This window comes from Macadamia integrifolia, chromosome 11 (genome assembly GCF_013358625.1).
Source record: "Macadamia integrifolia cultivar HAES 741 chromosome 11, SCU_Mint_v3, whole genome shotgun sequence".
NCBI lineage: Eukaryota > Viridiplantae > Streptophyta > Magnoliopsida > Proteales > Proteaceae > Macadamia > Macadamia integrifolia.
In genome coordinates, this window is record NC_056567.1 from 16,066,418 (window position 1) to 16,080,077 (window position 13,660).

Here is a 13,660-nt window from a genome sequence, read left to right on the forward strand (position 1 = left end):
GGGGGGTGTGTGGGAGCACAAATATACTTTGTAAAATATTTCATCCTCAGTCTGAGGAGGTACATTCCTCTTAACTTGGAAACACTAATATGGATTAAGCTGCCAATAAAAAAGAAGAGTTAGTTCCTCTTCATGCTAATCATAATTACTAGGAAAGAAGAGTTATGTAGTCCCAAAAAGCCACATATTATTTTAATAAGCTTTGTAAAGAAATTGTATGAAGTTCTAAAAAGAAAGGCAACTTTTCATAAGATTTTTAATTGATCAATTTGAACCAGATAACCAAGGGAATTTTGGTTACAAGACTAAACCTTTAAGAAAACTGGGTTCCTATACCTAACCATCAGTCATACTTCGTGGTTGTTGGTTCATCTGGTGTGGGTCTCTAAAGAGTACAACATCTTGGTCAACCAAGATGCCATATAAATATTACAATGCTGATTGCTGATAAATATTGACAATTCCCAGTAATGCTGTTAGATATAGGATTGAGAATCCTAACAAATCGATGTAGAGATAAATTCAGTCTTAAGCAAGGTTTCTATTTGATTACTCCAATGGAATAATTGATAAAATAATTGAGAACAAACTCAATAGGAAAAAAAATTAACAATAATGAGAATCTGGGACAACAAGCATAAAAAAATAAGTTAGACTCAGGTATGTATGTTGGCGCCGGAGCAGTAGCTGATGCAAGTATCACAAGAGCACACAGATCAAGTTAATGCCCTCAGGCTGTAGGTTACAGGTGTTAATATGTTAGCTCTCCTTGGCCTTTTCAGTTCTCTTGGTTCAAGCTTTAAGTGACTATTCATTTCCTCTTTTCTTTTAGGGGAGGAGGTGGCATCTTAGTATCACCATATAGACTGCTAACTTTACTCTCACTACCCAGCAGTAGAATTGAATTCTTTTCATCTAACTACATTCTTCAGCTTTCACCAACAAAACCTACCTCTAGATAGCAAATGATTCTAAAATTAGGAGCTGTATGAACATCCTGACAAGCTATGCTCAAGCCCATCGCTCATTTGCCAGAAACCCCTCCACCACAAGGCATAGGTTCCAGGGCAAGCTCGCCAACCAAAACATTTTTTTTTTCTTTTTTGGGAGGGAGGGAGAGAACCAAGAGGCTAACCGGTAGTCTTACCTCTTTGACAATAAATTTTAGCACATTTGAGAACTTCCCCACAGCAGGGACTCCAACTGACTTCTCAAATGCTACAAAAGTCTGTCCTGGTGAATCATATGGTAGGGATCTTAAAGGCTTGGAAGCAATTTCAGAAAATTCCTCAGCTTCAGTGGCATCCATTATAACAAAGACCTGGGAACAAAAGGAAAACACAAAATTGAATTGTAATGAACCATCAAGTGAGATGAAAACATATTGGGTGACAAATTCAAAACTGGTCATTTACATTTTCCAAGAGTTGTTCTGGAATGGTGTTTGTGCAGTTGAACTGGAACACAACATGCCCGTCATAAATGTGCTTTACAACATTAACTGCATATTCTGTCTCAGCTTCTGTCAGTTCCACAGGTGCTGATGACTGAAAAAACAAAAAAGGAGAAAGAAGAGTTAAGCAATCTATAATAAATAAACCACAAAACATGCTCATTCCAAATCGTGGACATTAAAAAACAAATGAACCTTGAAAAGCGGTCCAAAGCCCGAAAATTCAGGGATGGAGGAAAGCAGTTTTTCATAAGCATCAATAGTTGATGCTGGACCAGTGGGAGGAGCGCCCAAAGCAGCAGGCTTTTTACCAGGGGCTTTCTTCTCAGCAAGAGGCTGTGACTTAACCTCCTTAGGAACAGAATCAATATCAAATGATTCTTCTGAAGGCTCCTGTCTCAATATCATGAAAATATCTTAGTTTCATGGGTAGTACCGTAATAAAAATAATCAGTAAAATTACATATATGGTCCAGCAGATCCTCTTACGTAGTTCTTCAAACTTGTCTCCAAGTTGGCCAGTGGAACATCCAATGATCCAAAGAGGAAATCCTTAACATCTTTGTGAGTTTCACCAACTGACCCATCAGCACCAAGTGTGTTTAGATAGAGTGTTGCCCTGTCACGAACCTGTTTGGCAAATAAAAATACTTAGCAATTAGATGATTAGAAAAAAAATGGGGGTGTACAGCCATGAAAAAAGGGGAGGAGGGGGATGGTAGGCACCAAAATAATTAGGCTCCATTTGGTTGCAAGGGAAATTAAAGGGAAGTGGAAGTGAAAAATTGGAAAATTTTAACCTAAGAAAGAAATCATTATCCAACATGATGGTATAAACTACTTCAAATTTCTTATCATATTTAGTAATGATGCTTTTTATATATATTTTTTATTTTATTTTTCAAATCCAAGGGATAAATGCAAAGTAAAGAGAAATTTTAATACCAAATAAGGAAATTTCCACTTCCATTTAATGATTACAAAAGTTTCCTTTTTAAGTTTGGAAATTTCCACTTCCATTCCCTTTAATTTCCCTCGCAACCAAACAGAGCCCAAGTAGTTTAAGTTGAAACGTTTCCCACTGAAAGTTGACTGCATAAGCACATAAACATCACAAACTAAATCATCCAAAGGCAATTGAACACAAACTTCAGGAAGGCACACAAATCACATGGCATTAGTTCTTTAGTTCCAACTTCCAACAGAACAAGATGAAAAGCTAATTAAATTGTAAATGAAGTGAGCTCACTTATGACTAGTCAAGGAGAGCATATTTTGGACAAGCATCAATCAGAAGAATTGAACTCTAGCATTATGTGCATAACAAGTTTGAGATGGATCTTGAAATGAAAGGTTTTATGTTTTCATTAACATTAAGATTACCATTTAAGGTCCCTAATAATTATCAAAGATCTCAAGCACCTCAAAAAGATTCCTATTGATATACTTATACTAAAAGAAACAGGCTATGTAACTATTTCCTCCTTCCGTCAATAAGTCTGAAAAAAAAAAAAAAAAAAGATCCGACTCCTGAGAAATATACATAACAGAATAATGATAACCTATTAGTTCCCATAAAACATAGGATGTTATTGGCTCAACTTAATTCAAATAAGCCTTACAAAGATCTCTGCAGCTGACCCTTTTGGATGGTACTGATTAAGGAACTGAAAATTACAAGGGCAACAACTTTGGTTGTCACTGAATCTCAGGCCATAATGCAGTATAGTGTCATAAACGTCACTAGGAGAAACTGCCAACAAAGTGTGTGGCATTTTGGTACTTGTCCAGAATAATGACGCAAACAAGAAAAACATGGATAAACTGAAGTGAATTTGAAAATTATCACCTAAAAATAGTATCACTGCAGTAGACAGCTGAACCGACAGGACCAGTATGAATATTCAAAGCAAAAAATCGCAGAAACAACCCTAAAATTCCAAATTATAGTTCAGAAATGCATTTACAGAGTATCACATATCTAAAATTTCCACAACACATTAAGAATCAACCCACTTCACTAGTTAAAATGTTAATTTTCATGAATCTTTTCAAGACAAGAAATTATTCATATGGTACATCAAAACTCACCTCATCATCACTGTCAAACAGGCAGCGTCTCAACAGAATAAATATACGAGGCTGCAAAAATTAGTCCAGCAATAATCAAAACCAGAATTAAGCAAATCAACCATTCAGTAGAAGCTAACAAACTGAAAGAACAAAATATTACCTTCAAGGAATCAACTATAGCACCAAACTTCGCCAACGTACTAACGGCACTAGCCCGAACAGTTGCATTTTCAAGAATTACACGGTTATAGATGTACCTTATGTACTTACTGGGATCTGATGTCTTTGGCCCCTCATTTCCCAGAAAATGAAGAATCTGGAAATATACGGAGGAATAAACAAACAGAAAAGAAAACACATAGCACAATAGTGAGTCAATGAAAGCAAGTACAATTTCATGTAGCTCAATAAATTGGATCAGCATAAACTTATTAAGAAAATTGTCCACCTGAGTAGACAGATATGTGAATTCACAATCCTCAATAAATTCACAGAGATGAAAGAGTCCACTTTCTTTAGCTTCAGGAATATCCCTTATAAGGATAACAATTGAGTCAACAATTGCCTTTTTATACTCGAAACCACCTTCTTCTCTGAGAATGCTGCTCAAGAAGTTCATCCTAAAGATACACAGAAAAGGAAAATTAACAATCCCAATCCAAATTTCAACTATTTGAGGCACAAAGTTTTGACTGTAAAATCTGAGGTCACTCACAATGTTCGGTACTTAAGTGGGAACTTAAGGCACAACGAACGAATAGCTTCCACAACAACGATCTTGAATTCGTCTGCAATATCTGACATGAAATTGGTTATCTGTTTCATCAAGCGATCTACACTAGACTCATTTCCTGTCTTCAAGAGAGTAGTGATAGCAAGCGTGGCAATGCTCCTGTTTTGATCTGAAATTAAGCTCTCCATGTCTATATTGCAATTTGTAACTGCCATGGGATGAGTCATTGCAACCTGCACAAATTTTAAAATAAATAAATAAATACACTATAAAGAAAGAAAGAGCTGTACACTGATGATGGTCATCACCACGATCTTATGTTTGTACTTAAAAACTCAAAATGAGGGTTTGAAATTTCACGAATTTTTTAAAATTTAAAACCCAATTTGGATTAAATGAAAGCAAAAGGTTTTGGCTGGCAATGCCAACACCACCCCCCCCATCCCCACCCCCCCCCGCAAAAAAAAAAAAACCCAAGGGGGGGGGGATAACGTCCTAGTGATTCTGATGGTATGTATCCGTAACCAAGAATTATAAAAGGGATCCAAAGCCACTAAAGGAAGCTACATCATTTCCAAATATAGTGTATAGATAACCATTTCATCAAGCAGTGTACAGCATTACTACACTTCAGATTATCAAAAATCAAACCCTGTTTTGAAAAAAAGCACACAAAGCACCCATGGCGTTTCTACACTTCTGGACTTGTCAAATGGGTGCTTGACAGAGGGGGTTGGTACTCCTTGGTAGTTGGCAGTGGGCACTACCCACATTGGGGGTGGGTGCTCCCTTGCAGTTGTGGTTGTGCATAGATCAAAGGTTGGAGCTCCTTCGCGGTGGGTGCCACATAAACTGGGGGTTGGTGCTCTTGACCATGGGTGTGGTCGAATCATTGTATTGTGCATCATACCGATGCCGGATTTGGGTTGTAGCCCAAGTGATAATTTGCACCATGGATATAGGCACACTGCCAAACCACGTATTCACCTGTGTTGTGGGTTGTATTGCTTTGTAAATATTGTGGATGTGTGCTATGCATGGTGGTATGTATGGTTGTGTACACTTAGTAGACTTGGCCACATGATTGTAAGTGCATGTGGTTCTGAGGTAAGTGTGTGCGTGTGTGCATGAACCTATATGTCTGAGTGCTTGTGACGCCAACGAGTGAGTCAAGGAAACAAATGAGGTCGGCCAAGTTTTTGTGCGCCACTAATTCACCCCCTTTCAGTGGCCATCTTAGTTCAACAACTAGAAGTTTCCATGGCCTGACATCATTCTACCGCAGGTTCATACGAGATTTCAGTACTATTATGGCTCCCATTATTGAATGTGTGATGACTAGCGATGGTAAATTTGAGTTGACAACTGCAGTAACGAAGGCCTTCGAGCATATCAAGAAGAAGATGATGGAGGCCACTGTTCTACAGCTAACTAACTTTGACAAGATATTCGATGTGGTTACTTATGCATCCCATGTTGGCATAGGCGTTATTATAAAAGGACATCGTATCATCTTTTACAATGAGAAGTTGAATGACACCAAGACAAGATATTCTACCTACGATATCGAGTTATACATTATTGTGCAAGTACTCAAGCATTGGCGGCTTGGTGCCATTATTAGTCAACAAGGAGTTTTTTCCTATTCACTAACCATTAGGCCTTGAAACATCTTCATTCACAGAAGACTGATAGCACTAGGCACGCCAAGTGGGTAGCCTATCTTTAGGAGTTCATTTCACATTGAGGTACAAGGCGGGTAAGGAAAACATAGTGGCAGATGCTTTGAGGTAATGATTATGTGCTCCACTACACCAGTAATGTATTCAACATAACTGACCTGACTATTTATTTGGGACATCATTCAGCAGAGGGAGATTCTTAACGTATGTTGAGTTTGCCCCACGTGACTCCACCAGTTGAGGACGAGATTGCAGAGCTGTTGGACCATTGCTACACTATGACATGGACGGGTTGTGAGTTTGATGCAGATTAATTACCAAAATAGGCTTGTTTTATTAGGAATAAGCCTAGGGTTGGGTTCCATACATGTTAGGCCTTTGATCCCATGTGTTTTGAGTGTATTGGGCTACTTTTTTTGGTCTAAACTAGGGGTTCTAAGGTTGCATACGGGATTCAGTGATTTGTTTCCTTTTTCTTTAGTTTCCTTTTTAGATGGGGTTATTTAGTTTCTAATTTCAGTACCTAAATTAGTTTCTAATTTCAAGTCATTGTTAGTTTCTAATTTCTGTCTAGACTGGTTTCTATTTTCATTAGATTCTAATTTCCAGTTTTTAGTAACTTCTTGTAATCAATTTTTAGTGACTCAGATTTAGTAACTCTGAGTTATTATTACTTGTAAACCCTCCCCATCATTATAAATAAAGATGATGGCTCTTTTAATGAGCCACGATTTATGCTTAAAAAAAAAAGACTCTTGTTGTTGTCGCTGGCTTCAATGACTACTCCTTGTGTTTGATCAAGGCCTAGGGATTGGTGTTTGATCCAATCGATACTCTGCGGCGAGAAGTCCGAGTGGGTTGCTATTATTTTCTGGTTTTCTTTATTGTGTTATTGTTGTTTAACGTGGACAAGACTTATTGCTGTTGTTATTGCTCTGCAACTTAGGTAAGAGCTCTAATCTACTGTTTTCAGATCTGAGTTTTTTTCCAGAATTCTCCAAGTATCGACTACTCTTACTGGGCTATCTAGCCATCGGATTGAGCTCCCCTTTGGATCGAGTGTCCCCCCTGTTGGAAGGGAGGTTCGATCCTAATTTCATGCCCATCAGACCAGGGGATGGTCTGGTCTGGTTAGTTCTCTGATTCTGGTCGATTGTGCTTCTGCACAGAACTGAGTTCTGTTTTGGTTGTTCTGTCCCTGTGGTGCTGTTACTGAGTATGGTCTGTTTTAATACTCTATTTTCTGCTATTGAATTGTCCTCAGTTGGTATGATATCTGATTTCTGAAAATCTGAGTTCTGAGTCAAAATTTCTGATTTACAAAGGGCTGTTCGATTCCTATTTCTGGACTGTTGTTTATTGTTTACTTTTGGGGTGCTTAGTGGTTGTTCTTTTGACTAAAAGTTCCTACAGTTGGATTAGTTTGAGTTTTCAAACTTAGTCCTACATTAAGTCTTGCCCACATTAAACAACAATAACACATTAAAGAAAATCAGAAAATAATAGCAACCCACTCGGACTTCTCGCCGCAGAGTGTCGATTGGATCAAACACCAATCCTTAGGCCTTGATCAAACACAAGGAGTAGTTATTGAAGCCAGCGACAACAATAAGAGTCTTTTTTTTTTAAGCATAAATCGTGGCTCATTAAAAGAGCCATCATCTTTATTTATAATGATGGGGAGGGTTTACAAGTAATAGTAACTCAGAGTTACTAAATCTGAGTTACTAAAAATTGATTACAAGAAGTTACTAAAAACTGGAAATTAGAATCTAATGAAAATAGAAACTAGTTTAGACAGAAATTAGAAACTAACAATGACTTGAAATTAGAAACTAATTTAAGTACTGAAATTAGAAACTAAATAACCCCATCTAAAAAGGAAACTAAAGAAAAATGAAACAAATCACTGAATCCCGTATGCAACCTTAGAACCCCTAGTTTAGACCCATTAAAGTAGCCCAATACACTCAAAACACATGGGATCAAAGGCTTAACATGTATGGAACCCAACCCTAGGCTTATTCCTAATAAAACAAGCCTATTTTGGTAATTAATCTGCATCAGAGTTGTGACTACTATTCATTCTTAGTCCAATGGAAGGGACATTCGGCGACTGATGCTACCTGGATACATGATGATGACTTCAAGAGGCTTGACCCTGGCTTGTACAAGCGTTATGTGGCCTTTACCCATTCCTCAAAGATGGATGATTTCAAACTGGAGAGGGCTGATGCAGAGCTAAGAATGTACTAGCATTGGAGGAATAAACAAGCCACTAAATGAGCCCAATGGTTTTAAGTAATAACCAGCACACTTAAGTCCACACTTAGGCCCATATTCTGATCATAACATATGCCCATAATGGCAAATCAATTGGAGTATCTGTTGGACAACATATCTCGTGGTCCAAGTTTCTTATTTCAATGTTATTTTTTCCTTGTCAGATTTTAAAAGTTTCTATTTTTATTGTATGCTACTTGGTAGCCAAGCTTTCTATTTGTAATTGCAGCTACAAAAGCTAATAAATAGGAGGGAGACCCCCTCTGGTCCTCCCACGTTTTTGCCATTCAACCTAATGTGTCTCTTCAATGGAGCAACAGCCTTGAGATGAATCAAGTGCAACTAAGGTAGTGAAAACATGGGCTGGTGGGTGGCGAAGCCTTACTTACCTAGGTCTTCCCCCCGCCCCTCCCCCTCCCCCTCCCCAACCTTCTCTGGCCTTCTTTTTCTCTTTCTTTTGTTCTTCTTCATAGAGTTTCTGTCAGTTTCCAGAAAGCATTCCCTCTTCCTATCCTGGCCTTTCTCTGGGCAAACTTCACTTTCTTTGAGTCTTACTTTTTCTGTTTATTATCTTTATTGTCTACTCGTATTTTTCCTGCAGGTTCCTAGCATTATTTACTACCCATGATTCTGTTTTCTTCTATGTCATTTTCTGGTTTTGGTTTGTTACCCAACAAACCATCGGCTTATAGGTTTGATTAGTTTCTCACCCCTCTTTTCTCTCCATCCCCTTCCATTCTAATACTACGTTGTCTTTGTTTTATCCACTGCTTTGGCTGGTATTCATCATTAATTTACTGTTTCTATGTTGTTAGTTAATTCTGACTGCTGGGTTTTGAGCTATCAGTTTAGTCAAACCAGCCATCGGATTGGCCTCTAATTTTGATATTATTCTGTACTGCTCCATCTACCTTTGACCAGAATTTGAGGTCATCTGACCCACGAACTGGGAGATCTGTTCATGAGTAACTAAATACTGTTAACTTAGAGTTTCTATTTTCTGCCATACCTTGTTTCAGAAAATCCAAGCATTGGATCACCTTGATATTTGGAGGGATTGAACAACATATTTAGGGGTCTAATCGACTTAATCTCAGCCCCATCTGACCATCCGATTCTGGATATTTCACTTTCTATATTCTGCCCTATTGTTTCTTACGTGGATTGCTGTGTTTTTGTCCTGTGCTTATTGTGTTCTCAATTGGTGGTCTTCTCTCCATGAATATCGGAGGTGGGGCAGGTTGTCCCATAGGTCTGGCTCTGAACATGTCCCTTGGGTGGGGTCTGACCAAGTTCTGTCTACCTGTCCGGTTAGTAATCTTACCTTGTCTATCCCAGAACATATCACTCCTCCATTAAGTGGCCAACATGATGTGATATTGTGATGTAAACGTGTTCCCTGGATATGACAAGAAGACTCCATCTCCATTGAACTTGGCACTTAAAATTGAGGCATCCAACAAGGAAAACAACTCAAAAACTCCGACTTCAAGGAGAACCACAAAATAGCACATGAAAATTCTTAATACATATTTCTTTTGAGAAATCACTAACAAAATATTTGAAACTGAATCTATTCCTAAATATCAAAATATTTCTACGAAAAATCCTAAATCAACTTGCACCGGGGGGGGGGGGGGAAGAAGAGAGATCCAAAGGAAGTTGTGCAAATACTGCAAAATAAAAGAAGGTAAAAGAGAAATAGATACTTATACTTTAAACAAAAGAGAATCAGTAGCAACCTTATTTAGGGTACGAACAGCAGCAAATCGAAGCACTGGTTTGGATGAACTCAAGAATAGTTGTAGAACTGTGATAGCAGGAGTCAGTTCTCGACTGGTCACACCACTCAGCTCTGTTATTGCTCTAGCAGCTTCAAAAATCACCATTTCAGCTTTGTGTCGGAGACAACTTTCAAGATAATCATAGAAAGGGCGCTCTCCAGGTTGGGTGTTCTGGCCTGACTCCCGTATTACCTGTACGTGCATTTGTTTCAGAATGATTGACAATGTCAATACTAAACAAATAGCACATGGTATTGAAAGCATAATACAATTCTAAAAAATGAAATGCACCTGACTAGTATAACGAATCAGTAGGCACTGGGCCAAAGGTGAACGAACTGTTCCTCTTGTCAAGCTGGTTACTAACTTGCTAACAGCTAATCGATCATTTTGCCTTATCTGCAAGTTAACAGTCCATACAGATAAGCAACATTTTAACAAGTTCTGATTCGTCTGAATCCAAAAGCATATCATTAACCAGAAAAAATTTCAAGGCAGCAAAGCCACAGGATATACTTCCTTGGTGATTCATAGGAAAAAAATATCCCTAGATTTCAACATGCATAGACAACCAAGTCATATTCCATCATTTCATCTAATTATGTGTGCCGTATTTAGACATGCTTTCAGCTCCGAAGAATCAACTACAAATGGATCATCACCAGAAATAAAAATTTCAGTAACTGAGGCATCATTTGGATACCTTTTTTCTTTCCCTCCTGTTCTGAGAACATTAAAGCTTCTAGATGCAGAAACAAAAATTGTTACAACCCCCCCCCCCACCTTTTTTTTTCCAAGAGAACAAATGCTGAGAAAAACTATTTTTCCTAGGAACAAGAAAAAAAAAGATTTTTTCCCCCGTTTTTTCAGAAGCAACTCAGTTTTCTGATTTGCTGCGAGTTTTAGTAGCACATACACATGGCCACATAACAAAGCTAAGAAGGGGAATTCAAACACTATTATGTCCTTAAGGGTAGAAACCCATTCCCCTTTCTCCATTTCTCACAGAGCTGCAGCAGATAAGAGCATTTCCAACTCTGAACCTAACTAGCCAACGAACTGAAAAAACGCAGTGGCACAGGCACAGGTACCAGCACCGTACAGCTCTCTCCCTCATCATGGGGAGAGAGAGAGAGAGATGAAAACCCTTTTGGAGCTTCCACTCAGATTAAAAGGAGGGTCTGTACCGCCATTCATCTTTCTTCTCTGTGGTAAAAGTCACCATGTCTGGAAATTTTTTAAATCAATTATAAAGGTTTCTTAACTCATTTACCATCTTCCAGAAATATTTTTGAGTCCCCTTGCAATTTTGTTCAAGGGATATAAGGAGATTTTTCTGTACTTTGGCAGTGTTTGGACCTGTAGGGCAATGAAAAATAGCAGACCTTAGCTTTTCTGCTGCTCTACATTTGCAGAAAACTCCTTGGTTTTAACTCCGTTGTTTTCCTTGGGGGTACGAAAAAAGGCGTCCAAGTAAAATTAATCAGCCTGTAGGCCAGGAGCCAAGACATTACATAATTTCACTGGGAGCAGGGGGCAACCAGAACCTAGGGTTTGAATGGATCACTGCCTAATTAGTTCAAATGCTCAATAACATACCTTAATGTTCACCTCTGTGGACACAAAAGATAACACACTGGATTGAAACTGACGGGACAACTAGAGAAAGACAATCCATATAGAAGGTACTATTCCAAGTGCTTGCGGCCAGTAAACTTGTCTACTTGTTAATCATAGCGACAGCTATCTATTGTAATATTATTTTGAAACCTGACTATCTAATCACGTCAATTTTTTTTGTTTTTCCACGATTATACCACTATTTACAGAAATGGATAATCTTACGCTATTTCAATTCCCCAAATAAGTTAACTTCTGAATGAATGTAGTAACAACTCAAACACATAAACCAAAAAGAGAGGGGGGAGGGGGAATCACCTAAAAACTGGCAAATGGAAGGTTAACAGAAGGTGGCTAAGACATGCTGAAGTTAAACAAGGCAACTTGATGCAAGAGCACTTCCTTGGACTGGGCTGAACCTGTTTGAGAGCCTCGACCGAGGGCTCGAATTGAGATTTGGGTCTATTAGGATATTATTAGTTTATTTATTTATTTATTAGAATTTATCTTGTAATATTTTGTTTTGTTTAGTACAAAGTGGAACAGTTCCATTCACTTTTAGTCTAAGAGTTTGATTCCATTATGGTTTTAGATAGGGATTAGAAGTCTTTTATATTTTTTTTATATATGCTTGTAATTCCCATCGTGGGAGTAGATTGAAAATGAAAAGTCGAGTTTGTTTTGGTGGAAGCCTGCATGGCATTTAGCTTGTGCAAACCCCTTCTCATCTCTTCTTCTTTCCACTCCCCTTTCTCAGCAAGACCCTCTCTCTTTCGTCCTCTTCTTCCTTATTCTGTTTATGATTTTTAATTCCCGCGACTAATCTCTATATTTGCAAGTTTCATGCTACTAGCAATGGAACTGAAACCTACTTAGAGTTCAGTGACTAAGCAAACCTTACTGGTTTGGTCTGAAACTTGGAGCATAAACCATCCTTCCTTGGGCGAACAGAATCCTAGAAGATCAGACCTGGAAAGTGCCATTTGTTGTGAAATCACAGTTCAAAACTCAACCTGGGTTTTCCCTCTTCCAACAGGTTCAATTGCAGGTCATTTGATCAGTTGATTCTTTATCTGTTGTGAAGATTGTTACTCGCTGAAATCAGGGTCGGTTGTGGTGACTGTGGAAGGAAGGAGTTTGACTAACTTGATGAACCTGGTTCTTCCACCATTGTCTGCCCGACACGAGGTTAAATCCAACCTCATGATTGTTCTTTAATCCTCTTCTTTTATTATTATTTACTGTTTTTTTGTCCACATTTAACCCTCCCTTTTAAGTTAAATCTATTCTGTCCTTTATTTTAGTTTAATTCCAAGTCCATCCTCCAACTTTTAATTCCCTTACGTCCTTCTACCATTATTTTTCCTTAACAGCCATTTAAGATTCACTTTTATTACAATTCTGCCATTCTTTTTGTACACTTCAATTTGTTTTCTGTGTTGCACCTATCCATTGATTTAAGTGTGCTCTTGCTCATGTGAGCCCATAGCAAACCCAAACAAAGTTTCCTAACCCCAGGATCACATCACATCTGTATCAAGGAAATGGTGACTGGCGCCCAGGAAGAGCCTCGCTGAATTTCATTTTTCAAGTTTTGTATGTGTAGGCATGTGTACCACTTGATTTACTACTCTTAAAGTTTGCAATACACTTGTGGTAAAGCTATTTTGGTCATTGCATTTCTTTCTCCTCCTATCGTCTGTCAACAAACTCAAGTGGAAACCCTTGTGAATGAATTATTAAATTAATAGAAGAATACAATGGATTTTAAATGTTTCATAAACACAGAAGCTAATCAAACCCAAAGCTTTATTATCTAGATAAATATTGTTTTACATAAACCTTACATTGTAACAGACATAACCCAATAAGAAAAACAAACTCTAGAGGGGAAAACTCTTGGACAATTGCACCAAAATAAATAAATAAATTGACAAATAATGAAGTGATTTCAAGCAGAAAGGAAATACCAAATTAGGAAAAGAATGAATGAATCAAACACCTGCATTTTTTTTTTTTTGGGGGGGGGGGG

The 13,660-nt window shown here is 38.0% G+C and overlaps 1 protein-coding gene across 1 annotated transcript in view; it reads right to left on the minus strand.

The window, feature by feature from the left end:
* Positions 1–13,660, minus strand: part of LOC122093974 (coatomer subunit gamma-2) — a 16,304-nt gene that overhangs the window by 1,505 nt on the left and 1,139 nt on the right. The window contains exons 5-14 of the mRNA XM_042664544.1: positions 10,300–10,407; positions 9,967–10,200; positions 4,242–4,492; positions 3,975–4,146; positions 3,687–3,842; positions 3,545–3,595; positions 1,943–2,083; positions 1,649–1,846; positions 1,416–1,547; positions 1,148–1,321 (exon numbers count right to left, since the gene is read on the minus strand). Coding sequence (XP_042520478.1) covers positions 1,148–1,321; positions 1,416–1,547; positions 1,649–1,846; positions 1,943–2,083; positions 3,545–3,595; positions 3,687–3,842; positions 3,975–4,146; positions 4,242–4,492; positions 9,967–10,200; positions 10,300–10,407 — 1,617 coding nt within the window. The remainder of the gene's footprint in view (positions 1–1,147; positions 1,322–1,415; positions 1,548–1,648; positions 1,847–1,942; positions 2,084–3,544; positions 3,596–3,686; positions 3,843–3,974; positions 4,147–4,241; positions 4,493–9,966; positions 10,201–10,299; positions 10,408–13,660) is intronic.